General features: G+C 36.1%; 1 protein-coding gene across 4 annotated transcripts in view; it reads left to right on the forward strand.

Moving 5' to 3' along the window:
- Nucleotides 1-7,206: 7,206 nt before the first annotated feature.
- Nucleotides 7,207-20,956, forward strand: part of LOC107152132 (complement C5-like) — a 49,993-nt gene continuing 36,243 nt past the window's right edge. For all 4 annotated transcript variants that reach the window (XM_048813184.1, XM_048813186.1, XM_048813187.1 and 1 more), the window contains exons 1-2: nt 7,207-7,339; nt 16,155-16,347. In XM_048813184.1, the coding sequence (XP_048669141.1) occupies nt 7,269-7,339; nt 16,155-16,347 (264 nt within the window). In that variant the 5' untranslated portion in view covers nt 7,207-7,268. The remainder of the gene's footprint in view (nt 7,340-16,154; nt 16,348-20,956) is intronic.

Genomic DNA, 20,956 nt, shown 5'->3' on the forward strand with positions numbered 1-20,956 from the left:
AATGTGTATGACTGTGGGTGCCACAATGGCCTACAGGAATTTGTGGCAGTGGTGGTGGCAGTAAAGGTTTTTGAGGTCCTTTTATTCAAAAAAGAATTAAAAATTAATTTTAAAAATTTAAATTAATATTTTATTTATTTATTTTTTGGTTGGACACAATACCTTCTTTTATTTATTTTTGTGTGGTGCTGAGGATTGAACCCAGGGCCTTGCATGTGTTAGGCAAACGCTCTACCACTGGGCCACAACCCCAGCCCAAGGTCCTTTTGTTCTTTATAAATTACCTGACTCAGGCATTTTGTTAGAGCAACAGAAAATGGACTAAGAAAATGTGATTTGGTATTAATATATCTTTACCATTTCATTTGGCATTTAGCACATTCTTTCAATTTGACAACTCATGTCCTCTGTTTTTGGAGAATATTCTTAATTATTCCATTAGTGATGGTTCCCTCCTATTTTCTGTTCTCTCTCTCTCTCTCTTTTTTTTTTTTTTTTGCCAGCTGCTGAAATTCCTAGCCTGCTTCTGTAATTGCCTTGTCCATTTTTCTTCTGTTTAGTATCAGTTTAGTTTTTTGCTTTATTTTTTTTAACTACTCAACTTAGTTTTCCAAAGTTTTGTATTTATGCTATTAGATTTTTAAGGTCTAAGGACTAATTTTGTTGTCTGAATGCTACCTTTTTTGTGATATCATATATTTAATGATGTTTTTACATATGTAATGTCTTTCCTTATTTTAAGAGCATATTAATGGCTGGGTGTGGTGGCACACTCCTGTAATCCCAGTGTTTTGGAGGCTGAGACAGGAAGATCATGAGTTCAAAGCCCAGCCTCAGCAATTTAGTGAGGCCCTAAGCGACTTAGTTATATCCTATCTCAAAAAAAAAAAAAAAAAAAAAAAAAAGGCTGGGGATGTAGTTAAGCACCACTGGGTTCAATCCCTAGTACCAAAACAAACAAAAAGTATATTAATGAAAGGTTTTGTTATTGTTGTCATTGTGGGTTAGAATAATTTTCTTCACTTTGTACACCCTTTCCCCAAGTTTTTATTTTCCCCTGAATATTTTGGTCCTGATTTTCCATGTTGGAGGCCTGGTAATACTTTGCTGTGTTGAGGAGGGAAGATCTTGACAGATTCATTTTTCAACAGACTGAGTTTAATATGGTAATTAGATACACAAGTGTAGCTATTCAGTAAGGCAATTAGATATACAATCAGTTGTTCAGGAGGGAGATTCAGGAGATTAAATGAAGGTGTGTTGGCATGTATAGATTGTATCCCAAGGGATGCAATTGGATACAATTGCTTAATGAATAGATTTAGACAAAACAGGGATCTGAGTCCTGAGTCCTGGGGCACCACAACATGGAAGGGGAGAGGTTCCTACTAGAGATATAAATTTGGAAGTCATCAGTAGAGAAATGGTATTTGCAGTGATGACTCCTCCTTGTGAAGGAATGGAAGGGGATAACATTTTTCCATAGTTACTTAAAATAGTCAAATAGCGTGATGAGGAGCCTGCTGAGTTCTGCATCTTCCATAGGAACACAGGTAAGTACTTTCCCATCTGCCTTTAAATTCTAAGCCAAGCACACAGCAACTCAGTGATTTTCACCCAGGGACCAGTTTGCCCTGCCTCTAACTGGGAATATTTGCTAAAGTCAGGGATGTTTTGTTGTTATTACTCAGAAGGTTCTAGTGACTTCTAGTGGGTAGAAGCCAGGCTTGCTTCTAGGCAGCCCTTCAATGCACAGGGTAGCTGCCCATAAGAAGGAATCATTCCATACAAAATGTCAATCATGCTGTGATTGAGAAACATTAAGACATTCTTACCACTATTACTTTTTTTCCTCCCATTTGTGATAAGATTGGGGAAACAACTCTAAAAATTTCAGTATTTCAGAATATCAAATATTTGTGGCCTCCATTATGCAGCTACTAATAACAGTGCAAAATGTGACCAGAACGTTTTTTTGTTTTTTTTTTTAGGGGGCTCCAAATATTGTCACTAAGTCAATGGTTACTGAGTCCATGCATGAGAATGAGTACAAGAAATAAAAATTGTCTTTCAGGAACTACAATTTGGAGATTTGTGTAAAAAAGACTGATCCAATGTTGAATGAGCCCTTGAAATAAAGTTTTGTTTTTTTCCTGCAGATGTGTATGTGTGAATGAATGTTTGACATCCTAGGTTTTATCCATCTGTGCTTGCATTTTATCTTGGAGAATAATTTCATTATTACTTTGCATAATGTGTACTAGCTGTCTATCTTTTTGATGGAACAAAGAATACAAATAGGACCTAGAGATGGCAACTTGTTCAGGATCTGAGCAGGAACCAATCCACCCTCAGCCTAACTTTTAACATCATCTCCTCTGGCCCATTTTATTGTGTGTAGATTTGACAAGAATTTGAAAAGGGCTCAAGTATCTTTTATGTCATTGCCATAAATCTGGAGGGGGGTGTCCCCATTGTATATATTAGACCTAGTGCCTGTTCTCATGGAAATTATCATCTGGTGGAGATAAATAGACAAGTAAAGAGACAATTACAAAATTTGTGTCCCTATCCAGCAGCCATACCTGATGTACATAAAAACTTGTAGTTTGGTATTGGTTCATGCATGCAATTGAGTTCAGGCTGGAGGAAGTGTAGGACAGCAATAGTTCATAGCTTCCCTGTCTGTGTTCTGGCCAGTGTGGCTTATTTCTAGTCCCGGATTTCTGCAACATCTCAGCATTTAGGAGGTTGTTTTGGGACGTCATATCTGCTCTACAGAGGATTAGTACAGGCTTCGTGGTACCCATCTCAATCCAGATCCATTTCAGGGAAGCCTCACAAATGTCTCCAGCCATGAGACATTCTCCATGAAGTCCAGGATAACAGTCCATCATCATTCATGTTCCTTAAATTTAAAGTGTTTCCCTAGAAGTAAAACCTGAAACGGGAACATTTGCATGAAATGGCTTATCTCCAAGACTGATCTCACAGTAGCAGAGAGAAAAGCACAAGAAAGCAAAGACTGAGGCTTGGCCTCAGCCCGATCTCATGGGGGCTCGGAAGCACAAATGCTGCCACAAAGTTGTCCCACCTTGAGGCCATTGAGTAAGCCTGTTGCACTGCCAGCTGTTGACTGTCTACCATTCTCAGGGAAAGAATGGAACTTCTAAGATATTGCTGGGAAAACTGTCTTCCATGAATGAGCTGGGTTAACTGCAGAAGTGCAGAGTAAGGAAACTTCGACAGCCAACACTTAGCACTTGTAGGATGGGAGTAATAGCTCAGTAAAAAGTGATCTGGTCAGCAGGTCAATGGCCTCTACTACACCCAGAAAATATACACAACCAGAGCAGCCTCCAGACAGTTTGTGTCTGTGTCCAGTTTGAAACATTTTCCTAGAGACTAGCATTTGAGTGTCTTTTCTATTTTACATATCAAAATCAAGTTTCTCCTCTGAATTCTGGAATTACCTGGGAACATTAAAAGGTTGCCGTTTAAGTTTAGAGGTTTCCCTCTCCATGTTTCTCCTATTTAACATTAATAATTCACTTGACGACTAATTTAACCAAATTCTTCAATCTGAGTTCACAAAAAGTGCAGTTTCAAGAAAGGTTCTTCTGTCAATGACCTAAAAGCTACGCCAGGCATAGACATTTTAAGCATAGTCTGTGCTTTTTTTTTCTACTTGGGTAGAAGCTGGGGACAGGAGCAAATGTCAATGAAAAATGCTATTTTCATTTGAAATGTATCTTGGTTTTATTTTTGTAGAAAGCAGAATTTAGTCAACGCCACTGTTAATAGATTGGATCCATGGTGTCCCCCAAATTTCCTGAGTTAATACAGGAATAGTCAGAGGTGAGATGATTGGATTATGAGAGCTATAACTTGATCAGTCCCTCCTGGACAGTAACTTATAGGCATGTGGAGTGAGGCTGGATGAGGTTGTCACTGGGGGATGCCCTGGAAGGGTGCATCTTCCCTCTCGCCCCACCCACTCTGAAGAAAGGTATGGGAAACTGTTCTCAAGGATCAGCTGGGAATGTAAATGGGGAACAACGGGTAAATAGCAGGGCTGTTCTACTCTTCTTCACCTATAGCAGCTTCTCTCTGTTGTCATTTTTGAACTTCCCTCTCAGACTTTTTTCAATAAATGTTTTGGTAGCTCAGTATATATTTCAGCCCATTTAAATACACGCATATCCAATGGGAAACAATAGGCTAATGAGAGATATTTACTCATAAGTTTCCCTAACTGGATGTAGCTTGCATTCGGAGATTCCCTTCCACACTGCTATCCAGGGAAAGCACTTATAAAGGCTCTTGAGTGTGCCATGTTCTCCAGAGCCAGAAGCAGTAATTCATGTGTTACCCATAGTTCCAAATATGTGTCAAACCGAGGGTATAAGAAGATTAAGAAGAACTGTATGAAGGCATGAGACTATGGGCTGAGCCAAAAAGCAGGCTGAGGAGCAAATGTGTTATACCCAGAACAACCAAGTGCCGCTCTTCCACTGTCGAACATACCAAGCATAATCCCAGGTCTCAATTGAGAATGATCTAATTCTGGGGAGACACCTCTGTTTCTCTGGTGGCCTCCAGAGATTGAACAGGCCTGTGTAAATTACATGAAGCAGTTATGGGCCATACCACCTCTTCTGCACCAGCCAGGCAGCAGGTACCTAAAGCCAGCAATCTGGTGGGCAAAATTTCTGAAAACAGTAATACACAAAATGTTGATCCATTTTGTTCTCTGATTTAAAACCCATTAATATTTCCTCCCTATGAGTTGTTTGGTTTTTAAAATGGTATATAATAGCTGAACAAATTTCATAAAAATTTACAGCCTAGGAGCTGGGGTTGTAGCTTAGTGGTAGTGTGCTTACCTAGCATGTGTGAGGCACTGGGTTTGATTCTCAGCACCATATATAAATAAAGGTCCATGGACAACTAAAAAATATTTTAAAAATTTACAGCCTAGCAGATAGCAGTGCACAATAGAGTTGTTTGGTATAATGATGTAAGCCCTGATTTTAAAATAATGTTTGCAACTACTGGAAGATATCTATAAGCCCTTCCCTAAGACTCAGTGATGTTGTCTGAATTGCTTCAAATAATCCTGGAATTGTGAAAAGAAAAGAAAATCATACAGAATAAAATCATTTATCATCAGTGTAGGGGGTATGGCTCAGTGGTAGAGAATTGACTGGCATGTGTGAGGCACTGGGTTTGATCCTCAGCACCACATAAAAATGAGTAAAATAAAAGTATTGTGTCCATCTACAACTAAAAAATATTTTTAAAAATTATATAATTTTTATCATATATAAAAAGAGATCTATAGTTTGAATTAATAGAAAACAAGTTTTTAGACTTTTTTAAATTAAGTAAGTGTGAGATAAGTATTCAAAGACTGTCCATTTAAATATGTAAAATTATTACCCTTCTAGGAGCACTTTCATGTCATGGTGACTTCAGGGAATCATCATACTTCAGACCCTTGGCTGTAGGGAAGAATGGGAACTTGGAGGCTGGAGAACCAAGTAGGACTGGACCAGGAGGGGCCCTGTGAACCAGGTTAAATCATTTAGCTTCCACTTTGAGGCCAGAATCCAGGTTAAGTGACCATCAAAGCTTCTGCCAGATTTGAGATTCTCCTGTTTTAGAAATGTAGTATTTGTACAAAAATAAAATAAAACCAAAGACTCACTCAAAGTTCGCATTGTACAAATAAAGAAAATTCCATCTTTGATCCACATTTAAAAGACAGATTTAAAAAAACTTTTAGTTAAACTTTTAGTTAAATTTTAATTGAAAAATCTATAAACTGTTGAACTTCAGTTCTATTCAGAATCTTTGAACTCCATTGTTCTGTAAATATTTTCTACCAGTGGAACATGAAAATACCACTTATTAGTATTTACCCTATAGCACAAACAAATAAACTTGTTTGCACTTAAAACAACATATTACCCCACACCTTAAATTTCCCTTCCTGAAAATGATGGCAAAAGTGTTTTGTTTGTTTTAACTTGACCCATCTTTTACATCTGAATCATTTTACAGATTTTCTTTTGAGACAAGTGGCCTTAGATGTTCAGATAATAGTGGCAGATTTCTGCCATTTCAATGATATTTATTAGAGAAACCTTAGTGAAATATTTATGTCAAATTTTCTTTTATATTGTAAATAGAACCTTATTAATTCAATGCAAGCAATGTCAATGTGACCATAAATATTCAATTTATAGAAATATGTTTAGAGACATCTGTTTTATTTAAAATAGAGTACCTATTATATTCTAAAGTGGAAATGAATAATAATAAAGGTATAAATTTAGAAATGTCTTATTAATACAAAACATCATAAAAATAAACATAATTATTAAAGAATTTAAAAAAAAATAGTACGATATTCCATTGTTATATAGTTTTATTTTTTGAGCTCTTATTTTAAATTATTAAAATCTTTACTGAAACATGATTTTTTACACAAATATATTTTATTTCTCAATGTATATTAATCTTTAAATGAGCAGTATATATGAATTGAGAGATATTGGAGGATATGCATTCCCCACTAAACACTAAAGTGTTTGGTTGGTACTTAGAGAATGATGGCAGCATCCTGAGCATGACATGCTGATTTCCAGTCACAATCTTTTCTCTGCCTAATGTTCAGCTCCTCCCCTAGACTGGGGAAGACAAGGAACTATTCCTTGGACTCCCTTTACAGATGTAGGTTATCCTTAGACCATTTCCAACACCAAGGATGGACCCAACCAGGTCTTCTCTAAAAGAGACAACCTCATGAGCCTTGACTATTTCAGACTCCTTCTGAAGTCATCTCCGTTTAAAATGGAACCCAGGTAAGATTTTGTCAGTATCAGAAACAAATGGGATTTACCAGATGCATGCAGAAAATGATCAAACACAGAGAAGAAAGGGAAAATGTGTGGCTTCCTGGTTTTTAGCATTGAGCCATTCTTCATAGTGCCAATTCTGGTATTAGAGTTCTTTTATTTGTATTTATAAAAGTAAGTTCCCCCTGGGTTGGGTGTAAATTTCTCCAAAATACCTCCTATCCTTATTCCTAGGTATGAAAGGGTGTTTTCGTTCCAATTTTAGTTTTCTTATTTAGAGATTCCCTCTTTCAGAATTAATAATTAACCAGAAAACTAATTTATCCAACTCTTTAAACTCAATTTATTTGAAAGGAAAGTAGGCTTCAAGCAGGTTATGTCCATGGTTTTATACCACCTCTAGCCATGGGCCTTTTGGAAATACTTTGTTTTTTAATTTTCCTGGAGAAAAGTTTGGGACAGGGACAGGAACAAATGTGAGTAAAACAACTCATCTTCATTTTGTAATGTATCTTATAGTGATGAGTGAAAAAGCAAATTCAACAGATTGTGTTGATTTGAATATAACTCTCTCCTTCTGAGAGCACCAAATAGGTAGTCTCATTTCTGAATGAGAAAACCAAGGCAGCGTTTTGATTTGATAAGTGACTAACAAAGTGACAGCTTTTATGAGATTGTTATTTATAAAAATGTACATAAGTGATTACTCACATTCCACTTCAAAAAGGCACAAAGTCAACTCAAGATAATAACTTAATTTTGTCATTTCTTGCTTATTTGTATTCAGTACTTAGTTTGACTTGTGTTTTTCATGGACTACACACAGTTAAGCCAGAGTTACATGGGGGTCAATTCTAATACTGCGAAATGGACTACACACAGTTAAGCCAGAGTTACATGGGGGTCAATTCTAATACTGCGATTTGAAAATTTATTGTTGTAATTAATTATGTCTACATTTCTGAGCTGATTCTTTACAACTTTTAGTGGTATTGAAAGCCTGTACATTTTTAATTATGTCTTAAAAATAATGATCTCATATCTAGAAATAATATTTAAGTACTGAAAAGTAACCAGGTATTATCTAATAGAACCAACTTGTTTCATATGTGAGGGTAAGTCCAGAGAGGGCAAGGGATTGGCCAAAGGTCACACTCCTAGAGAGAGAGAGAGAGGGGCAGGACTTTCATTCATGTCTTCTCATTATCACCAATTTTTTCCAGTGTCAAAAAATGTGCATATAAACATGTTAAATGTATTATAAATATAAATATATACTTAGAATATCATAAATTTGTAGTATTTTCTCATTTCTAGTCTTTAGATTTTATCACATGGCCACAATCACACCATTACCTTAATTAATTTTTATTTCTTTTTGAAAGACAAACAATTGAAGCTCATAGAAGTTTGTATTAATTGACTTTACATTAGTGGCAGAACTAGGGATAGAACCTGGGATCCTAAGATCCTTGTCCAAGGACATTCTGAATTCTTCCCCACTACATTGCATTGGCCCTTAATAGAAAGCACCTCCTCACCTGCTCTGAAGACGTGAGAGTGTGCTGTTTACAACATGGTAATTAATTACTTTGACTATTTGACTGACTGATCAAATATTTATGGAACACCTAGCATGTAATAGCACTGAGGATATTGCAGATGAGAAAAGATAATTCCTAGAGATTATCTTTCATACAAGCAAAAGATGAATAAATGAACCAATGAATGAAGGAATAAATGAGAGTAGGTAGTTATTAGTATTTTGAAGTGAAAAGCACAAAGATAAAAAGTTGATGAAGCACTATTTAAAAATATGGACAGGAGGGTTCTGTTAAGGAGATGACACTCGAGCAGATGTTGAAGAAGTGAGGGAGGAAGCCATGCAATCATCTGGGGGAAACATTCTAGGTAAAGGCCAAAGATGCAGTCTCACCTCTCTGCAAGCTCAGTGGCCTGATCCTCTGCAGCTGTTGAAAGAAAATGAAAATATAAAATTCCTCATATGGCTAGATCATAATACTGGTACATCAGTAAGAATTCCAGAACCATTTTTAAGGACTTCTAAACACTAAATAGGTTATGTGTCACTTCTCCCACCACATAAACAACTCAGTACTGAACTAAAAAATATAAACTTTTTAAAAATACTGAAAATAAAATAGCCTTTTATTTCTAGATTTTTCTATTTTTCCATATTTTATTGGTGCATTATAATCATACATAATGTGGTATTTGATGTTACATATTCATACATGCACACAATATAACAACATAATTTGATCAGTATTTTTCCCCAGTAGCTACCCTTTCCATCCTCCCCTCTCTATCCCTGATCCCTTTCCAATACTCTACTGGTCTCTGATTTTTCATGAGGTCCTTCCTTGCTGCACACCTTCATTTCCTTTTTCCTCTCTAGCTTCCATATATGAGAGAAAACATCTGAGCCTGTACTTTCTGAGTTTGCCTTATTTCACTTAAGATAATGTTCTCAAGTTTCTTCCATTCTTCTTTATGGCTTAATAAACTCCGTTTTGTGTGTGTGTGTGTGTGCGTGTGTGTGTGTGTTTGTATAAAATATATAATATTTTCTTTATTCATCCACTGATGGATGCCTAGGCTAGTTCCATAGATTGGATTTTGTGAATTGTGCTGCTATAAATGTGTATGTATGTATCACTGTAATATGATGACATTAATCCTTTAGAATAAATACGAAGTAGTTGTATAGCTGAGTCATGTTCCATTCCTAGTCTTTTGAGAAAACTCTATACTGATTTCCATAGTATTTATACTAATTTACAATATCAACAGTGTATATAAGTTCCTTTTTCTACACATCCTCCCCAGTATTTATTATTGTTTATATTCTTGATGGTTGCCATTCTAACTGGAGTGAGGTAAGATACCACTGTAGTTTTGATTTACATTTCCCTGGTTGCTAAAGATATTTGAACATTTCTTCATGTATTTATTGGCCACTTATGTTTTTTCTTTTGAGGAATTCTTCTTAATTTATTTGCCCACCTATTAATTGGGATATTTGCTTTTTTCTGGCATTCAGTTTATTGAATTTTTTATATATTTTAGATATGAATCCTCTGTCAAACAGTAAATAACAAAGATTTTCTTCTATGTTTTAAGATTCTCTTTTCATATTCTTAATTGTTTCCTCTACTGTGCAGAGGGTTTTTCATTTGAAGTCATCCTTTTTATTAATTCTTGGTATTATTTCCTGAGTTTTAGGAGTCCTAATGAAGAAATTGTTGCATATATATATATATATATATATATATATATATATATAGAGAGAGAGAGAGAGAGAGAGAGAGAGAGACACTCTATATTTTCTTCTAGGAGTTATATAGTTTCTGGTCAATTTCCTAGGTCTTCGATTCATTTTGAGTTGATTTTTGTGCAGGGTGGTAGACAAGGGTCTGGTCTCATCCTTCTACTTATGGATAACCAGTTTCCCAGCACCATTGTTTAAAAAGCTGTCTTTTCTCCAATGTTTTTTTAGCACCTTTATCAAGGATCAGACAACTGGATATGTGGGTTTTCCTCTGTATCTGTATTCTGTACCATTGGTCTATATGCCTGCTTTTATGCCAGTACTATGCAGTTTTTGTTTGTCTGGTACTGGGGATTGAACTCAGGAACACTTAGCCACTGAGCCGCATCCCCAGCCTTTTTTTAATTTAAATATTTTTTAGCTGTCAATGGATCCTTATTTATTTACATGTGGTGCTGAGACTGGAACTCAGTGCCTTACACATGCTAGGCAAGAGCTCTACCACTGAGCCACAACCCTAGCCCCTCCCTAGCCCTTTGTTTTTTGGTGGGGGAGTATGGGGATTGAATTCAGGGGCACTTGACCACTGAGCCACATTCCTAGACTATTTTGTATTTTATTAGAGACACGGCCTCACTGAGTTGCTTAGTGCCTCTCTAAATTGCTGAGGCTGGCTTTGAACTTGCTATTCTCCTCCTCAGCCTCCAGAGCTACAGGGATTACAGGTGTGTGCCATTGCACCTGGCTCCCTGCAGTTTTTATTATCATTGCTCTATAGTATAATTTGGAGTCAATATTGTTATGCCTCCAGCATTGCTTTTTTGGCTTAGAATTCCTTTGGCTACTCTAGATTTTTTTTCTTCCAAATGAATTGTAGGGGTTTTTTTTTCTATTTCTGTGAAAAATGTCATTGTTATTTTGATAGGGATTGCATGGTCAGGTTAGAAAAATATTGAATCTGTATATTGCTTTTGGTAATATGGCCATTTTAATAATATTAATTTTGCTGATCCATGAAAATGGCAGTTTTTTCCATTTTCTAGTATTTTCTTCAATTTCTTTCTTCAATATTCCATTGTTTTTGTGGTAGAGGTCTTTTATCTCCTTGATTAGATTTTTATTCCTAGGGTTTTTGTCAGCTTCTTTGTTTTTTTGTACCAGGGATTGAACTCAGAGGCATTTGGCCACTGAGCCACATTCTTGGCCATGTATTTTGGGTGTGTGTGTGTGTGTATTTTTTTTTCTTACAAACAGGGTCTTCTGAGTTGTTTAGGGCCTCATTAAATTGCTGAGGCTGGCTTTGAACTCGAGATCCTCCTGCCTCTGTCTCCTGTGCCGCTGGGGATTACTGGTGTGCGCCACAGTGCCAGCCTATTTTCCTGATTTCTTTATCAGCAAATTCATTATTCATGCATAGGAAAGCCATTGATTTTTGTATGTTGATTTTTTTAACTTCCTACTTTGCTGAATTTCTTAGTTCTGACAGTCTTCTGGTGGAGCTTTTTAGATCTTCTACATATAAGGTCATGTCTACAAACAGTGATAACTTGACTTCTTCCTTTTCTGTTTTTATCCCTTTTATTTTCTTCTCTTGTGTAATTGTGCTGGTAAAAATGTCCAATACTACACTGGATAGGAGTGTTCAGATTGGACACCCCTAGATTTTTCTGATTGCAAAATTCTTATTAAATTCAATTTAAGACAGCTATTGAAAGTGTTAAATCCAGAAACAGGTTATTCAGCTTCAGTTTTTAAGAACCTGAACATATTAATTGGCAGTTTGTTCATCTGAAAATGGGAACAGTAATAGGACTTTCCTCACTTAATAGGTGTAGCAAAATAATAGTTTTTATATTTTTATGGTTTCCATAGGAGGTGTCTCCCAGAAGCTCATGTATGAGACAAAGTAAGAATGTTCAGAGTTGAAAAGACTAGATTATGAGAGCTGTAACCTGATAAATGGGTTAATCCACTGATATGGATTAAATGGGTGGTAGCTGTAGGCAGATAGGGTGTGGCTGGAGGAAGGAGGTCACTGGGGGACACCTGTGGGGTTTATACTTTGTCTCTTAAGAGCAGAGTGCTTTCTCTTCTTCCTGGTTGCCGTGTCCTTAGCTTCTTTCATCTGCCTTGTGCTTTTTTTTTTTTTTTAAAGAGAGAGAGAGAGAGAGAGAGAATTTTTAATATTTAATTTTTGGTTTTCGGCGGACACAACATCTTTGTTTGTATGTGGTGCTGAGGATCGAACCTGGGCCGCACGCATGCCAGGTGAGCGCGCTACCGCTTGAGCCACATCCCCAGCCCTGCCTTGTGCTTTTATCATGATGTTCTGCCTCACCTCAGGCCCAAAGCTATGAAGTCAGCTGACCATGGATTGAGCCTCTAAAACTATGAACCAAAATAAGCTTTTTGTCCTCTACATTGTTCTGGTAAGGTCTTTTGGTTACAGTGGTGTAAAAGATGACCAAAACAAAAGTTGATACCAGGAGTAGGGTTAATGCTTTGACTACCCTGACCATGTACTTCAAAAGCCTTCAGAGCTGGATTAAAGGGGAGGGAGGATTTTGAAAAATCTAGAGATAAAAGCTGAAAAACTTAAAAAATGTTGTAAGTAGAGCCGAATGGGTGAATCTAGTGGGGGCTCAGAATGCTGACAGAACTGCAGACAGTAAATACTGACTGGGCTCATGAGGTTTCAGAGGAGAAAGAGGACTCTATTGAAAATTGGACTGGAGGCCATTAATGTTACATTCAGACAAAAAAAAAAGTTGCTTATATTTTGTACATGTCCTAACACCTACCGTGAGACTAAATTGAAAAGTGCTGGACTAATTTATCTGGCAGAGGAAATTTCAAGGCAGTACAACATTCATGGAGTGGCATAAATATTGCTGATGAATTTTAGCCAAGTTTACTGTGATAATCAGGAAAGAATCCAGAGAAGAAAGATATGAAAAATATCCAATTTGGTTAAACAAGTTCGAATAAAACTGGGACTATGAACATTTTAGTTGTCAAAGAGATTAAAACCACTAAAAAGATGCTAACCACTGTACTCAAAACAATAAGAAAGATGGCTTAAGGGCATCTTAGAAATTGACAAGACTATGCCCCTTAGGCTTAAGGGTATAGAAGTAAAAATTTATTTGAGAAGAGACAAAGGAGTACACTGCTTACACAGGGGAGCCTAGGAAGTTTTTGTTTGTTTGTTTTTGTTTTTTGTTTGTTTGTTTGTTTGTTAAACAATGATCAGCCACCCCGGCACTCAGAGGCTGCTGCAGGTATGGTTCCAGGAGGTTTGGCTACTGCTGAAGATGGTGGGAAACCACACAGTCCCTGTGAGCATCCCCTGAGGATGTGATGCATAAAGATGTGAGAAAGAAGCTGAAGCTGCAATGGAAACCCTCAAGATCGAGGGATAACAGTACTATGAAATGTCTGGCAAGGAAAGCTGCTGGAATTGAGCAGAGGCAACCCAAGAGAGGACCATATGTACTACAGTCAACAAGGCCACAGAGCAAAACTACATAAGCCTTTTAGAAAAACCATTACAATGCCATGTGCCCCAGATACTAGACATGGAGCTACAGGATTTGATTGCTGAGCTAAATTATAATCCTGCTTTGGTCTCATCCTTTCTTTTTATGTTCTTATTTCCTCCTTGCAAAATGAAAATGTTTATATGACATATATAACTTGCCATTGATCTTCACAAGGGAAAGTATCCAAGGGTTTGCCTTGAGTCTCAGATAAGATTTGGATATGGACTTTCAACAGTGCTATTAAGACTATGGGACGCTAAAAAAAATGAATGTATTTTATATTGTGAGATGACATAAACATTTGGAGGTCAAAGGTGGGACGCTATGGTTTAGAAACGATGTGTTCCCCAAAAGCTCATGTATGAGACAATGTAAGAATGTTCAGAAGTGAAATGATTAAATTATAAGAGCAGTAACTTAGTAGATTTATCACTGATACAGGTTAACTGGGTGGTTGCTGTGGGCAGGGAAAGTGTGGCTGGAGGAAGTAAGTCACTGGGGACACAACTTTGGGGTTTATATTTTGTCTCTGTTGAGCACAGTGCTCTCTCTCTCTCTGCTTCCTGGTTGCCATGTCCTGAGCTGCTGTCATCTGCCACGCCCTTTCAATGCCATGTTCTGCCTCATCTCAGGCTCAGAGCTATGGAGTCAATTGACTATAAACTGAAACCTCTCGAATCAGGAGCCAAAATGAACTGTTCCTCCTCTACATTGTTCTTGTCAGATCTTTTGATCACAGAGACATAAAAAGCTGACTAAGACATATGTGTATGAATATATAGGTGCTTAGGATGGAGCCTAGCACATAGTAAATATTTGATAAAGGCATCTTTGTTACAAGCTTTCATTGTTTTGAGGAAAATGCCTGAGAAAAACAACTTAAAGGAGGAAAAACTTATTTTGGCTCATGATTTCAGAGGTTTCAGACTATTGTTAGCTGGTTGCATTGTTTTGGGTCTGAGGCAAAGCAGAACATCATGACAGTGGGAGGGTGGAGGAGAAGGCTACTTACCACATGACAGCCAGGAAGCAGAGAAAGGAGGAAAGAAAGAAAAAGAAAGTGCAGTGCAGTAATTCTGCCCAGTGTGGTGGTGGGTGCCCCCCAAGCCTGTCGGAACACTTCACTTAGTCAATCACTAAGGCCTTTGGGGTTGATAAATGCTTCATATGCAGCTCTCACTATTAAAATTAGATACTTCAGTGATACATAAAAATATTCTATTTATTATAAGTGCATCTAATAAGACAATGAAAAGTTACACATCTTAAAATTTGTGTTTTAAAGCTTGTATAGGTTCATTTCCATTCTTATATAAAGGCATAAAAGTAAAATGGAGGCAACAGCCAATGGTTGGAACAGTGCTTGTAACTTTAACCTCAATTATATACATTATATACAACTGGGACCCTAATGTAAATTTTCACCTCATTTACTTGAGATATTGATCAAATTAATCTCTGATCACTAAAACAGGAATAATAATAGCACCTACATCACCGGCTTATAAAGATGATAAGAGCTCTATGGAAGTGCCAACATGCTCTGACACATCACTACCCAAGTTACTGCCTTTATGATTATTGTTGTATGATTATTGTTATTTTTGTTACCTCACAGAACTCCATCACTACTGCCAGATACCTTCCTCCAGCTCACTCATATTCTTCGTCTTTATACCCTCACTAGAAAGGCATCTTTCTAAGATCAGTTCTTTTGAACTAACTTAGTGAAATTGGTGGATCTTATTCTTAATGTTGAGTACTAAGTATGCTGGGTGCTGTCATATACATGCTCTTATTTAATCCTGACCACAGTCTGGTTTAAAGAAAATACATGCTGAAATTTTAACAGATGTATTATTTTGGACTCAGGAAGAATTAGTGACTTTACCTCAGTCATTCAGCCAGCAGATGGCAGGGTTGAAATTCAGTTTTTAGCACCTGTATTTTATTTATTTGGTTTTTTTACTTCAATGGGAGAAAGAAAGAGAGGGAGGGAGGAAGAGAGGGAGGAAGAGAAAGAAAAAAGGGGGACGGAAGAAAGGAAGTAAAAGGAAAGAGAAAGGGAGAAAAGGAGGGAGAAAAGGAGATAGAGAGGGAGGAAAGGAAGGAAGAAAGGAAAGAAGGAAGACAGGGAAGGAGGGAGGGAGGGAGGGAGAAAAACAAGTGCCCACTTCTATGTTGCCGTGAATACCATGGAGTTCTCCCTGGCTGCTATTATTACCTTTCCAAACATAAACAAAATCCCCAGCTCTATTTCCCAGGTCTTAATTCCAACCTCTTTTTTTCTTAGAAACTATGCTGAAATTATCATAGATCACAAAATAAATTTTTATTTTTAAATATTATTTAAGTTGAAATATGTCTATTTTAAGTTGAATCTCACAAGTGAGAGAAAAAAATCAGTGTAAGAACACATGTCTTATAAAGATACTGAACTTTTTCCTATTTCAACAGCTATGTCATTTCAGCACCGAACATATTTCATGTTGGAGCATCTGAAAATATTGTAATTCAAGTTTATGGATACACTGAAGCATTTGATGCAACAGTCTCTATTAAAAGTTATCCTGATAAAAAAATTAGTTACTCTTCAAGCTATGTTATTTTATCCCCAGAAAATAAATTCCAAAACTCTGCAATCTTAACGGTATGTATTTATCCTTCATTTTATTTTTATATGCAGAATATTTCTGATAAAATATGTACAAAATTTGAATATTTCATGTACTTGTTGATTGATTGTATGTCCTCCTCTGAGAAGTGTCTGTTCAGGTCCTTGGCCCATTTGTTGATTGGGTTGTTTGTTATCTTATTGTCTAATTTTTGGAGTTCTTTGTATACTCTGGATATTAGGGCTCTATCTGAAGTGTGAGGAGTAAAGATTTGTTCCCAGGATGTAGGCTGTCTATTTACCTCTCTTATTGTTTCTTTAGCTGAGAAAAAACTTTTTAGTTTGAGTAAGTCCCATTTGTTGATTCTAGTTATTAACTTTTGTGCTATGGGTGTCCTATTGAGGAATTTGGAGCCCGACCCCACNNGGAAATTGCATGGAAATGGAAGGAGACCCTCAGGGTTATACAAAAGAACATACAAGAGGAAATAAGGGGAAAGGGAAAAATAATACAAGGGGGAGAAATGAAGGTCAGTAGAGGGGGTAGAGAGAGAAGAGGGGAGGGGAGGGGAGGGGAGGGGGGATAGTAGAGGATAGGAAAGGTAGCAGAACATGACAGACACTAGTATGGGAATATGTAAATCAATGGATGTGTAATTGATGTGATTCTGCAATCTGTATATGGGCTAAAAATGGGAGTTCATAACCCACTTGAAGCAAAGTGTGAAAGATGATATATCAAGAACTATGTAATGTTTTGAACAACCAACAATAAAAAAAAATTTGAATATTGATAAACATAAGATTTGACCATTTGCACCACCCTACCACTGTGTAATTATTAGATGATTATCAGTTGATAATGCTAATCTGAGTGAAATAGAAAATTCTAAACTGAAAAATTGTGTCTTCAATACAAGTGAATGTTCAGATTCTAATTGGGAAGTAAAATTGTGTGCATTTGTTTAAACGCAAATATTCTAAAACCATAGCTTCCAAAAGTAATAAGACTATTGACTACTAAAGTGAATAGCTCTCATCAGCATTCCACAGTAAATAGAAATATCAACCTTGACCAAATAACTTCTTCTATTAAGATACTGCAGTACAGACTTGAGGATGCTTATGATTCATTTCTTATCTAAAATTCTGATATTTAAAAAGAATCAGAAAAATTAAACATCAAAGTTGAAAGGACCTCTGGGACTCATTTGCATCATTGTTTCTCTCCAATGAGTTGTTTAAAAAGAAATTAAAAATTTAAATTTTATAAAGAGCTTAAAATTATGTTACTTTTCTAATTTTTGAACTCATTTTGTACATCTGTCTTGATTTTTAAAAATATTTATTTTTTAGTGTTAGTTGGATACAATACCTTTATTTTATTTATTTATGTTTATGTGGTGCTGAAGATAGAACCTAGGGCCTTGCACATGCTAAGCAAATGCTCTACCGCTGAGCCACACCCCAAGCCCTGTTTTTACTTTTTAATTCTGTAAAAGTCATAAGCATAAGATTCTACCTTATATTAGGTTTATATTTATTTATGTCTTTTTAAAATATGTTATAAATAATCAAGTGTCAATGCTGAGAATCTTTTATATATTTTATCCTTTAAAAAATGTATAGAGCTAGGCGCAGTGGTGCACACCAATTAATCCTAGCAATTTAGGAGACTAAGGCAGGAGGATCACAAGTTCAAAGATAATTTCAGCTATTTATCAAGGCCATGTCTCAAAATTAAAAAATGATTGGGTATGTTGCTCAGTGTAAGATCCCCTTGGGCTCATTCTCCAGTTAAAAAGGTGGTGCATATTTTATTTATTTATTTATTTATTTATTTATTTTTGAGGCTATTGTGAATGGAGTAGTTTTCCTAATTTCTCTTTCAGTGGATTCACCACTGATGTATAGGAATGTGTTTGATTTATGGGTGTTGATTTTATATCCTGCTACTTTGCTGAATTCATTTATTAGTTCTAGAAGTTTCCTGGTGGAATTTTTTGGGTCTTCTAGATATAGAATTATGTCATTGGCAAATAGTGATAGTTTGAGTTCTTCTTTACCTATTTGTATCCTTTTAATTTCTTTCTTTTGTCTAATTGCCCTGGCTAAAGTTTCAAGGATGATGTTGAATAGAAGTGGTAAAAGAGGACATTCTTGTCTTGTTCCAGTTTTTAGCAGGAATGCTTTCAAATTTTCTCCATTTAGAATGACACTGGCCTTGGGTTTAGCATATACAGCTTTTAAAATGTTGAGGTATGTTCCTACTATCCCTAGGTTTTCTAATGTTTTGAACATGAAGGTGTGCTGTATTTTGTCAAATTTTTTTTTTTTGCATCTATTGAGATGATCAAATGATTCTTGTTTTTAAGTCTATTAATATGATGAATTACATTTATTACTTTCCATATGTTGAACCAACCCTGCATCTCTGGGATGAACCCTACTTGATCACCGTGCACTCTCCTTTTGATATGTTTTTGTATGCAATTTGCCAGAATTTTACTGAGAATTTTTGCATCTATGTTCATTAGGGATATTGGTCTGAAGTTTTTTTTTCCTTGTTGTGTCTTTGTCTGGTTTTGATATCAGGGTGATATTAGCCTCATAGAATAAGTTTGGAAGGGTTCCCTCCTTTTCTATTTCATGGAATACTTTTAAGAATATTGGTGTTAATTCTTCTTTGAAAGTCTTTTAATTCTGTAAAACAATCCATCTGGTCCTGGACTTTTCTTGGCTGATAGGCTTTTGATGGCTTTTTCTATTTCATTACTTGAACTTGATCTATTTAAATCATGTATGACCTCCTCATTCAGTTTGGATAGGTCATATGTTTCTAGAAATTAAATAAAATACCTGGCAATCAATCTAACAAAAGAGGTGAAAGACTTCTACAATGAAAACTACAAAGCACTAAAAGAAAAAAAGAAATTGAAGAAAACCTCAGAAGATGGAAATATCTCCCATGTACCTGGGTAGGCAGAATTAATATTGTCAAAATGGCCATACTACCAAAAACATTATACAGATTTAATGCAATTCCTATTAAAATTCCAATGACATTCTTCATATAAATAGACAAAGCAATCATAAAATTTATTTGGAAAAATAAGAGACCTAGAATAATTAAAGCAATCCTTAGCAAGAAAAGTGAAGGAGGAAGCATCACAATACCAGACCTTAAACTATACTACAAAGCTGTAGTAATAAAAACAGCATGATATTGGCACCAAAATAGACTTGTAGACCATTGGTACAGAATAGAGGACACAGAGACAAACCCTGCCTGACATAAATGTAGTTATTTCATATTAGACAAAGGTATCAAAAACATTCACTGGAGAAAAGTTAGCCTATTCAACAAATGGTGCTGGCAAAACTGGAAATCCATATGTAGCAAAATGAAATTAAACCTCTGTCTCTCACCCTGCACAAAAATCAACTCAAAGTGGATCAAAGACTTAGGCACTAGAACAGACCCTGTGCCTAATAGAAGAAAAAATAGGCCCAAATCTTCACCACATTGGCCTTAACAAGACTCCTAAAGCATAAGAAGTAAAATCAAGAATCAATAAATGGGAAGGATTAAAAAGCTTCTTCTCAACAAAGGAAACAATTAATAAAGTGAGGAGAGAGCCTACAGATTGGGAGAAAATCTTTACCACATGCACCTCCAATAAAGCATTATTCTCTAGGATATATAAAGAACTCAAAAAACTTAACACCCCGCCCCCCCAAAAAACCAAATAACCCAATCAATAAATTGGCTAAGAAACTGAACAAATACTTCAAAGAAAAAGAAATACAATTGATCAACAAATATATGAAAAAGTGTTCAACATCTCTAGCAATTAGAGAAATGTAAATCAAAGCTACTGTAAGATTTCATCTCACTCCTGTCAGAATGCCAATCATCAAGAATACAGGCAACAATAAATGTTGGTGAGGATGTGGTGGAAAAGGTACACTCATACATTGCTGGTGGGACTGCAAATTGGAGCAACCACTATGGAAAGCAATATGGAGATTCCTCAGAAAATTGGGAATAGAACTACCATTTGACCCATCTATCCCACTCCTTAGTTTATATCCAAAGGACTTAAAATCAGCATACTACAGGGACACAGCCACATCAATGTTTATAGCAGCTCAATTCACAATAGCTAGACTATGGAACCAACCTAGGTGTCCCTCAATAGATGAATAGATAAAGAAAATGTGGTATATATACTCGATGGAATATTACTCAGCTTTAAAGAAGGGTAAAATTATGGCATTTGCTAGTAAATGGTTGGAGTTGGAGAATATCATGCTAAGCAAAATAAGCCAATCCAACAAAACCAAAGGCTGAATGTTTTCTCTAATATGCAGATGCTAATTCACAATAAGGCAGGACACACTGGGAAGAATAGTGTTACCTTAGATTAGGTAGAGGAAAGTGATAGAAGGGAAGGGGAGGGGATGTGGAGATAGGAAATATAGCAGAATGAAACAGAAATTATTACTGTATGTATATGTGCGTCTACATCACCAATAATGATTCTGCAACATGTACACTCAGAGAAATGAGAAATTATATCCCATCTATGAGATGATATATCATAATGCATAAATGCATTTTATTGTCGTGTATAACTAATTA

The sequence above is a fragment of the Marmota marmota genome, unplaced genomic scaffold (assembly GCF_001458135.2).
Source record: "Marmota marmota marmota unplaced genomic scaffold, marMar, whole genome shotgun sequence".
Taxonomy (NCBI): Eukaryota; Metazoa; Chordata; class Mammalia; order Rodentia; family Sciuridae; genus Marmota; species Marmota marmota.